The sequence below is a fragment of the Actinia tenebrosa genome, unplaced genomic scaffold, assembly GCF_029948245.1.
Source record: "Actinia tenebrosa isolate PJP-AT-01 unplaced genomic scaffold, QUT_ActTen_1.0 PGA_scaffold13__45_contigs__length_12533684, whole genome shotgun sequence".
NCBI lineage: Eukaryota > Metazoa > Cnidaria > Anthozoa > Actiniaria > Actiniidae > Actinia > Actinia tenebrosa.
The window spans coordinates 4,114,528-4,125,499 of record NW_028292573.1 but is presented as its reverse complement, the minus strand read 5'-3'; the positions used below and the strand labels follow the sequence as shown (position 1 = coordinate 4,125,499).

Below are 10,972 nucleotides of genomic sequence, written 5' to 3'. Positions count from 1 at the left end.
GCTATTAGAGTCCATTTTATCAGTTTAGGTGTTGGATATTGGCAAATAATCTGGGTGTTCTTAGTGACATAAAAAATTACAAATAGACTTGTTTATTATGAAATAGAGTAATATATTTTTGTAGCAAAGTCATTTATATTACAATCATATTATTAATACAATACAGTCAACAGACAGACAAAGTAACACTTAGAAAGAAAATTGCAAAAAATAGTATTTTTTAGGACTCAAAACAATCACCAAAAAATACTATACATTTTGTAGAATAAACATGTCCAGTTTATAAAATGTTTGAAAATCAGATATATCAGGACTATCAGTTCAGCTACAGGTGAGGATAAAATTAGACTATACTCTTATAATTTGCTCTTTGCTACTCTGTGCCCCATATGAATAACCTGTGACGTCACAGTGATATAGCGGAATGTTTTTAAAAACTATATTTTGTTTGTAAATCGTAATTCTAATTGGAAATTATGCGTGAGGTTTTATGATTTATGAACCTTTTAGATATTAATATAGATTTTAAATAAATAATGTATTGATTTTGAAATTATTTTCACTGTGAATTTGAATTTGCCCAAGCAAGCAATAATTAGACAAGAAGTTTGCGTACGAATGATATATACAGTGAATCATTTTTAAAAGTGCTATTATTATGGACGATTTTGCTTTGATTCATGATAGCCCATTAGCAGACAAAAGGTAAATAAAAATGGCATTTCTCCAACTTCCATTTTAAGCCAAATACCTTTAAAATTTTTTTTTGGTTTGAGTTGAGTAAAGTTTGAGCGATTTTTGTACAAGTAGCACTTAGGAGTAAACATTTTTATCCAAGTTTCTATTGAAGCACTGCTGCTAAAGAAAAAATAATACTCAAGGAAATGACACATGGTTTGAAATGGAAAAAAAATGCAGATTTGGTCTACTAGTCTGTTTAAACTAAAATAATTCAAGTCAAAGTTGATAATTTTTTAGTCTGAAAGTGATGATTATCAATGCAAATAGTACGTGTTAAAGTGTATATGACACGAAAACATTCCATCATTTAAAATGTATAGTTTGTTAGTAATAATAAACATATCGTAACAAAATTTGTTTCAAAAGCTTATTTCTTGAGATATTTGCGAAAGTTAATCCCAATTTGTGACGTCATTTTGTTGACACGTACTCTAGATTCAGTAGTAATGTACTAAATATAAATTGTAATTCATATAAATTAACAGCAAAAGACATATTTTAGTCAGCTTCATTTGATAGCTTACGTAGTACTCTTCCAATGTTGGGAAATTGAAAAGTGTACTACTTGAAATTAAGATTCTATATTCAAACATATTTCATGTATTTGCAACTAAATCTGGAGACTTGTAAACAAAATGACGTCACAACTCGTGCTAAAATTTTTTGAATTTCTAGAGAAATACGTTTTTGGAACAAAGTTAACCATGATATTCTTATTCATGCCAATAAACTACACATTCTTAACATTAAAATTTTTTCGTGTCATATACACTTTAACAAACATCCATGAGAGGAGACAAATGCTGCCTGGACTTGGTAATCTTTAACCCTCTGAGGGTGCACACCTCAGGATCATGTGATCTTCCTGCTAACAAGCGACATACAAATTCATGGCGACATTCAGTTGTGTCACATGGGCCACCATGGACACTATCAGGAGAGGACTTCCAAAAATGCCTGAAATAATTGAAAATTTCATATCAAATTATATGTATGAAGAATGTCAAGGGTGGTGTAGTGGTAGTACACTTGTCTTTCATTTCTGGTGTCTGGGAATAAATTACTGGACTGAATCACATGTGAGTAGAGTTTGTTAGGTCTCTCCCTTGATTCAAGGGTTTTTCTCTGTCCCTCCATAAAAACCTAAAAAATTAGCCATGCCCTGACTTAGATCAGCCCCAAGGTTGCTTCAGAGCATTGATAAATTTGAAGGTTTTAAGAAGTTTACAGATACAATGAAAGAAAGTTATACTGTCTGATATTGATAAGCTTAGGCAACAGAGTACAAGGCCTTACTTGTAAACAAGATCTAACAGGGCGTTATCATTGGCCATACGGTATACTAGAGCATTCCATTCAGAAGGCAAAAGTGATGACATCTTGTAAGCCTCCTGGAATATAACAGATATTGCTCAAAATTTACAGTATTTCTTGGCTTGGGATTAAGATAAAATCTAGCATTTTCTTACTAACCTTAGCCTTGTATTCCAGCTGCCATTTTACATTTCCTTTGTTGGCCTCAGTTAAATTAAGAATGTAGGTCTCATGGTCTAGTACAACCTGGAAAAATACAATAAACAAACTTAAGTATCTGGGAGACCAAGAATGGATCTCTGAGGAACTCCAACGTCGGAAAAATTATGTTATTTTCAAAGATACTTTTGGGGACCAAAGATGGATCTCTGAGGAACTCCATATTCACAAAAAGTACAACCATTGAAAATCTGGAATATGTTGGGGACCAAGAATGGATCTCTGAGGAACTCCATATTAATAGAGAGTCATCAAAAGAAATAGTTCAATGCATTGCTCAAATTTTCTTGAAATAAGAATCAAGCAAAAGTCATATTCATAGTACTTTAAATTACAATAAATAATCATTAATTACAATATATTATCTTTGCTTACCCTTGAGCTGTTAAAGTAGTCGCCATCAACTGTGTATATCCTATATCCTGGATTACGCTGGGTGTATGGTGTTACACTAGGGCCAATAAAGGCAATACTATATAACACAAAAGATTTGATATTAACAATTTATATTCTGTATTAGGTGATTTTAAAGATGTGACCCTTAAATTGATTTTGGTAGGGTGTTGGTAGGTTCTCAGTAAGGTGTTGGTGGAGTGTCAGTAGGGTGTTGGTGGAGTGTCAGTAGATAATGGTAGATGGTAAGTGGGGAGTTGGTGGAGTGTCAGTAGGGTTTGGGTAGGTGGTCAGTAGGGCGTTGGTGGAGTGTCAGTAGAGTGGGTAGGTTGTCAGTAAGGTGTGGGTAGGTTGTCAGTAGGGTGTTGGTAGGTGGTCAGTAGGGTGTGGGTAGGTTGTCAGTAGGGTGTTGGTAGGTGGTCAGGAGGGTGTTGGTAGGTGGTCAATAGGGTGATGGTAGGTTGTCAGTAGGTTGTCAGTAGGTTGTCAGTAGGGTGTTGGTAAGTGATCAGTCGAGTGTGGGTAGGTTGTCAGTAAGGTGTGGGTAGGTTGTCAGTAGGGTGTTGGTAAGTGATCAGTAGGGTGTGGGTAGGTTGTCAGTAGGGTGTTGGTAGGTTGTCAGTAGGGTGTGGGTAGGTTGTCAGTAGAGTGTTGGTAGGTTGTCAGTAGGGTGCTGGTAGGTTGTCAGTAGGGTGCTGGTAGGTTGTCAGTAGGGTGTTGGTGGGTGAACCAGTAGGGTGTTGGTAGGTCATTGCAGTTGGTGTTAGTAGGCTGTCAGTAGGGTGTCAATAGGGCAATAGCGTGATGTTTTAGGCTTGCACCCCGTACCAACACTAATTTAGGGATGGCATTCTTTACCAATACCATCTGTTTACATAAAATGAACAGCATCATTGATCATTAATGTATCATCTGACATTGATAATGTAACTTGATGATTCTCTCACCTTGATGGTATTTTTCTAGTGTCATCATCAAAAAACATCTGCCATTCATCATTGTGCGTATGACCAAAGAACTGAGCTGTTACTGTACCCTGGTAACGATTAATAATCCTGTAGTAGTTCCAGCTCCATGCTTTTAGGCAGTCACTACTTCCAGGAGGTATATGACCTAAAATGTGCACCTAACAAACCAAGATACCATTAAATTGTAATAATTATACCAATATTTGGTTTTTAGTGTGTGCAGGATTGAAGAAATAGAAAACGCGCATGTGTGCTGTGTGCTGTCATAAAGCAAGCGGGGGTTGGCAGAACACAAGAGAAGTGTTAGGAGAAGCATGACGCGTAGCGGAGTGCTTCTGGACACTTCTCGAGTGTTCTGCCAATCCCCAAGTGCTTTATGACTGCACACAGCACAGCAAGCAAGTTTTTTATTTCTTTTATAAAAAACAAATTACAATAATAGATAGGAATGAAGCAACGGAAAATGCGTGTGCGTGCAATGTGCTCTCATAAAACATGCGCTCCAAACCAATCAGAGCATGACATTCATAACAGTTATTTTATAAATAACAGTAAAACACTCTAGATTCTTAGTAAGAAAAAACTCTTAACCCTAGCAGTTTTAAGAAACCTGTTTCCACATGAGAAAACAAGTGTCTAATGACTTTTTTAAACATCTTTGTCGAAATTTATTCCAATCAAAAGTTCACTTGTCAAACGCAGCACGCAAAACCCTATATTCGAAAATCATACTAAAAATAAGATTTTCACCTTTTCATTGTTGTCTTCAGCTTCTTGTAACATATCAACAAGCCATTGTAATTGGTTGGCTGGATCAACCTCATGAAGCAACAGCCACCTGATATACGCATTCAAATGAGATAAAAATTTAATAGAAAAAGAATCTATGGGCCAGGCTGGAAAAAAGTCCTACTTTGTTTGTAGCCCAATAAAGAGTTATTATCATTAATATTAATAATAATAATGATATAATTATCATCATCATCATCATCATCATCATCATCATCATCCTCATCATCATTATCATTAATCTAGAAATGGCCCATCCTCTCATGTAACATACCAGTTCATATTGTTGCAGTAATTCATGTTGATGGATACAATCCTGAGTCCTTTGGACACCAGTACAGAGAAGTAGGCTCCCCTAAAATATATAACAACAGATCAATATTACAGTGTGACTACTATAACTGGGGCACATAAACAGCAAGAACCAATCAACATTCAACCTTTGGGTGAAGCCAATCACAAACCAGCAGAAAACAATAGCCTTTCAACATATCTCTTTAATCCTGCCTGAAAATGATGATGGCTCCTCCGATGGCTGTCTAGTTGTTTACAAGTAACTCAGGGTCAAATTACAATATTCTCGTGCAGTCTAGGTTTTTGATTGGCTCGAGTATCCAAAGTTGGAATGTATTGTTTTCATTCTACATTTTATCTATTGGCTAACTGTCTAAGTGGCCCCATTTATAGTATTAATAAGATAAAGTCAGTTATCTTTTGTTCTGGTTTCTCTGTCCACCAAATGTAGTAATCTATAGATCACAAGAAGCCTGGGCAAACCCCAACTTGTAGCATTGAACAAGAGAAAATGAACTAAGAGAAGGAATCCCAGTGCCCCATCATGTGCACACTTTGATGCTATTTTTAGAATCATTGATGCTATTTTTAGCACATTACCATGCCCGCGCAATAATCATGCTTCCTTTAATGCCTCGTTTTAGGACACAAAAAGCAACAAAAACACAGGCTTTTGTTTACTGCAAGACTAGAAGCCGCCTACCCTCAAGAAATCAACCAATCAGGTTCTTTGCTCAAAATATCTCAAAGCTAAAAATAGCATCAAACTGTGCACATGATGGTTACAAGGCTATATAGGGGGGATTCCTTCTCTTAGTTCATATTCTCTAGCATTGAACCTATTTCCTACTTTACTAAGGAGTATTTGTACTTACTTCTTGATGGTGGACATTGTGTAGTCAGGCAACCAGAAACCCCAGTGAGTTGCGAGAGAGTCTCGAAGCCAGTCATTTGAGTCTGGCCCAGTTATTTCTGGTGGCGGAAAGCTAGATATTGAAAAACAAAAGCATTAACTCAGTAAACAATCATGCTTATCAAAACCAAACAGCAATTTTACTGAAACCTAAACAATTTCTGGGCTGACCTAAGTCGGGCATAGTGACTTACAAATTGAATTGGGAACTAATTTGTTGAGTTTTGTGGAGAGAAGATAACTTAAGAACCGAGCTATAGAGAAAGCCTCTGAATCGTGGAGCAATTCAATATATTCTACTTGCAGATGATATTCAATTCAGGAATTAAATCAGACCACAGCTAAAGGTGAGGTACAAGTGTGTACAACAGCTGCATAACTCTCAATTCCCTAGCTAATCCATGCTACTTCCAAAATTTCTTAAAATACCTGTTAACAGGAGAACCCTCGTGGTTGCCAAGTGCAGGGTATATCTTTACCCCAGGAAGGTATTTCAGCAACAACTTCACTGCTGCATCCAATGCATGAAGCTTCAACAAGGCAAGAAATGAAAATGAATGGAACATTCAGCATCATAAATAGGAGTCAATAGCAGGGTCCCCTTGGCCCATCTGGCTATGCCCCTGCAACCCCTAGATTTCCTACTGTAGCTGTATTGTTGCATCTCCTGTTTTAGGTGTCATTACAACCCTTACAATAATTGCCCTATTTCACTATGGCGTCACTGCTTGTTTATGTGGGGGATAGAATCACCAAATCCAATAGAAAATTCAACAAAATTTGCTCCTAGCAAAACAGTTTAATCTAAAATGGCCTGGTTTTCAGATATATTATGTGTTAATATGTACTAAAAAATATTGCTGGCTATTCTCTTCGTGGACTGATACGGGTTTTAGGACAATTTTCGGTGAATTTGCGTTGATTTCAGACCCCCTCCGACAACCATGATACTTTGTGTTTAAACAATAGATTGTTTTGATGTGACGTCATAGTGAAATAGGGCAATTTCCCTTTGTCTTAGATAACCCACCTGTAAGGGCTTGTCAGCTGCAGGAATTCCTTATCATACAGTACATCTTCTACCCAAGGTCTCATTACCACAACAGTTACTATATTTTCTAAGCATGAATAGCCACTCCATAGGTGTCTGATACCATGTCAAAGATGCTTGACTTAATCCCAACTCATTTTAGCAATAACAATAAAAAATTAACAAACCTGGTCAGATCTGCTTTGGTTCCAAACATTATGAGCTGGTATATCCCCAGTCCACATAACATAGTCAATCTATTTACATACAAAAAGTACAAAAATTAACATTGAACCAAAATTACATTTAGGAAAAGGCCTATTTTTGACAATGACTAAGCCAATTATCCAGTTTTGTATTTGATGATTACTGCTGCTTACATGAAGAACATAGAGTCATTTGCAAAGGCTTGTTTATAAGTCAGCTCAATTATGATCAGACATAGATACCATTAATGTGTGTGGGATTTCAAGACACTGGTATTGTTCAAGCTGCACATTGCTCTTAACATTACAATATTGACTTTTGCAAATTATTTGCTATTAAGCAAGGCTAAGCCTGTGCAGATGAGACTTTAGTCATAAAACACAGCGGTAGGGTATATTATTTACCGAATGAGAAAAGGGGCAGTCAATACCTTGTGAGTATTGTTGATGTGTTCCAACATGTTTTCAAGGGTGATGAGTGGGGTATCACAGTTATAATCTCCATATTTCCCTGCAGTTGGCTTTCCTGGAGCTGAAACACAAATATTATTATGAAAAATCAAAATAATGAATTACTCAAGCATCGGTGGTGTAGCAGTGAGAACACTCGCCTCTCACCAAGGTAACCCAGTTTGGATTCCTGGACTCGATATCGTATGTCAGAAAGTAAAGATTTTAAAAAGTTTATTCTCTCCGTTGCTTTAAGGGCTTTTCTACTGGTTTTCCAGCTTTCCTGGCTCCACAAAAATCAACTTCTAAATTCCAATTAATTCATGGAAAGAGGGCCACATTATATGAGAGACATTGACTATTAAGTGCTACATGTACCCTCACCAAAAACAAAGACATTTTTTATCAACTTCACATTCCAATTTTATCAAACCTAAAACAACTGCTGATCAAAGTCAGTGCATATGGCTTGCTCACAGATTAAATATTCAAAACTTTTTGGCCAAAGTATTCACAAGTTTGAGCTCCTGTACAGTACCTGGGGTGGGGTCATTCTTTCGGCAGCATAGAGGTTCCCCACATTTTGTTGCAGCCCCTTCTTTGTATAGAGCATCATAATGTATGTCAGAGATCTGTAGTACTCTCATCACAGGTGAGCCAGGCTAAATAAAAGTTAACAACAGATTAGTAATCTAATAGGTACAGGTGGAATGCCCTTATCAAACCTTCTGGAGATCATGGAAAAGATTGGAAATAATGGGGATATTTTGGGTCAAATTGTAGTGATGCAAATCAACAAGATTACTGCATTGATGAGTCCCTGTTAGGGGTAAATTTTGACAAGCAACATGGCCTTGGAACTGTGACATCGTAGCCACAAACTATAGATTCATGAATGACAATCTGCTCTTACAGCAGTGAGTCTCTGTTAGGGGTACATTTTGACAAGGGACATGGTCTTGCAACTGTGACACAATAGCCACAAACTATAGACATCGTAGCCACAAACTATAGATTCATGAATGACAATCTGCTCTTACAGCAGTGAGTCTCTGTTAGGGGTACATTTTGACAAGGGACATGGTCTTGCAACTGTGACACAATAGCCACAAACTATAGATTTATGATAAATTCAGATTGAGAACATTGGTACCCACCTCCACCCCCCCCCCTCCCATAATAGGGCCTCCTTGATGGATTGACAACTGTACTCTATGATATCCTATATTGTTTAATTAACAATCATTATGTAACTCAGGATAGCTTGTAATTCAACCTGCTCTCAGGGGGTGTGTCGTCTTTTGATTACAATACAGTTGAATCAACACATGTTCGTTTGGTCTTCGTTATTGCTCTCTTTTCTCAATCTTCTTCCTTTATAACTAAACCTTAAAGACCGTTACAGTGTAGATGCAACAGCTAAACCCAATCCTCTTATGATTTTATTGTGTAGTTCCAGAAATATCCATACCCCACCCATGGAAGAAACTGGAAATTCTGGAGGGGAGAGGGGTTAGAGAAAGAGCACAATTATGAGGTTTGTATGGAAAAAATTTGGAAGTTCCTGGTGGGTATGGAGTCATTTTATGAATTTATATAGCTAGGATATCAATGTTTTCTGGAACCACATTTATTCATAAGGTTATGACTAGCAAACAGAAAATGTGTTTTTTTTAAACTGGTATCTCATCTCTGAACTACATGTACACTTGTATTTTAATCCCAGAGCTCATGAAAGGCATATGACTAGATCAGATTTATTGATATGCCCTAATGGATGGAATCAAACAATCAAAACAGCCCTGATCAAATTACTGGAGAAACATCGGTCAGGAGTATTCAATAAATTTCTTTTTTTTCCGAAGATCAATTTTTAGTCTTTTAACGAGTAATCACTCAGCCAAAGCTTGTTAAAGGAGAAATCTATTTCCTTCGGTTTTGTTTTAGCACACTTTATGAAAACAATAAAGAATGCTCTTGAACATGCAAGGACCTATTGTTTTTAAAATGCCATGATAACGCAATGCTTTTGTAACATAATTTCAGGTTTTGAAAAAAATATCTTAGAAATAAACGAATCTTTATGGTATTGTTGAAAATAGGAATTACCAACATGACATATTGCTCAATACTTTTGACATACTTCAGTTATGTGTTGGTATGATATGGGGTGATGTGTCATGGGATCATGACATAATAACAGTATAACCACTGTAATGTAGATTTCATGAAATAAACAAATATAAAAACAGAAAGGAAGAAAAAATCCAACTTCCTGGTAGAATGAATAAAAGAAGAAAGGAAAGACACAAGGTTTGTGATTTAGTTTCGAATAAAAATAAGATCTTTGCAATTGTTCTTACAGATGGTCTTTTTTCAAATAACGTGTACGTAACTTACAGGATTCATATAAGGAAAACATTCAGTAATCTTTTTATGAATTTAAATTAATAATTGCCTACCTTCGGTGGTGGAATAGGTCGAACTGGAGGTTTAGGAGTTTTAGGAAAGGTTACGTTCCAGAAAATATCAGGATTCGGTTTCTTGGCACAAGATGGTCCGAATATCAACCCGCAGACTTCGTCAGGACTCAGAAAAAACTCGTCAAAAACAGTCAAGACTTCTCCCTTAAATTCTTGAATAATGCCAGTACAAACTCTGTTATCTTCAATCTTTAGCTTAATACAAAGTTTAGTGAGGAATTTAGCGATGTCGTTTTGAGTTGGTTTAGTTTTAAAGGCAATTTGCGCAACTTCTGAGAGAGCCTTGCAAGCGTCACATTCCAATTCTGGCTTCAAATGCGAAGTAAATCGCCGAAGATACCCTATAAACAACTCCTTTTTGGAATATTCCTGAGGTAGTCCTGAAGTGCAGAGGATATAAAGTAGAAGTACAACACCAATAAATGAGAATTTCGGTGATAAATCCATGGTGTTTTTTAAGGGTTTACTCCCTCTACACTCCCTCAGTCACTCACTGTTTACGAATCGTTTGCATGTAACACCAGTTTTATATCACGAGATAAGGGACGTTGGCCTACACCATCACGTCCCATTATGAACCTGTATGTCCCTCCCGTTTTTCAAATGAAAACAAAAGTGAAAAAATAGTAGAGTAAACACGACACAAAAGATATATTTGGGTCTAACAAAGTTTTGGAAATAAGGGATTAAAAAATTAGTTTTAGGAATAAGAGATAAGCTGCTAAGTTCTTAGGAATCGTACAAAATGTTTTTTGAGGTAAGCTTAATGATCTTGGTACTTTACTAGAAATAAAGAAAAGATATCCTCAAATTTAAAAAAAAGTGCTATAGTGTGCCCCTACACTTTCGGGACTTTACATGGTGTCCCTTTAATATAGGTGTCAGCAGCTGCATGGAGCAGGGGCGGATACAGGGGAGGGGTGCAGGGTGTGTGCACCCCTCCCTGGTTCAACTTTGTGCCCCTACTTCGAAAATAACCCATACTGTTTTTCACTTTGATTCTAAGGGGTGCACCCCTCCCTGGGTTAGCTTTGTGCTCAGCATCCCTCCCTGAACAAAATCCTGGATCCACCCCTGCGAAGGTTCACTTTACTAAAATGTGTGAAGAAAATTTGGTCATTACAGGCAAGATTAGTCTCAGTGAAATAAAGGGTGTCCACCTAGAAACCAGT

At 36.8% G+C, this 10,972-nt stretch overlaps 1 protein-coding gene across 1 annotated transcript; it reads right to left on the bottom strand.

The window, feature by feature from the left end:
- Window positions 1-88: 88 nt before the first annotated feature.
- LOC116298153 (sphingomyelin phosphodiesterase) lies at window positions 89-10,308 on the bottom strand. Its single transcript, XM_031706530.2, has 13 exons — window positions 9,780-10,308; window positions 7,856-7,979; window positions 7,299-7,399; window positions 6,850-6,918; window positions 6,061-6,161; window positions 5,594-5,704; window positions 4,699-4,779; window positions 4,386-4,473; window positions 3,615-3,793; window positions 2,650-2,746; window positions 2,215-2,301; window positions 2,038-2,132; window positions 89-1,698 (listed from the first exon to the last, which is right to left on the bottom strand). Exons 1-13 carry the CDS (start codon window positions 10,245-10,247, stop codon window positions 1,515-1,517), a joined length of 1,785 nt encoding a protein of 594 aa, XP_031562390.2. The 5' UTR covers window positions 10,248-10,308; the 3' UTR covers window positions 89-1,514.
- Window positions 10,309-10,972: the final 664 nt, after the last annotated feature.

Coding starts and splice junctions, on each gene's coding strand:
- LOC116298153 (XM_031706530.2), bottom strand. CDS start 10,247: ATGGATTTATCACCGAAATTCTCATTTATTGGTGTTGTACTTCTACTT. Junction 7,400..7,855: donor AAAGAATGACCCCACCCCAG/GTACTGTACAGG, acceptor TTTGTGTTTCAG/CTCCAGGAAAGCCAACTGCA. Junction 1,699..2,037: donor CTGTTAGATCTTGTTTACAA/GTAAGGCCTTGT, acceptor CAATTATTTCAG/GCATTTTTGGAAGTCCTCTC.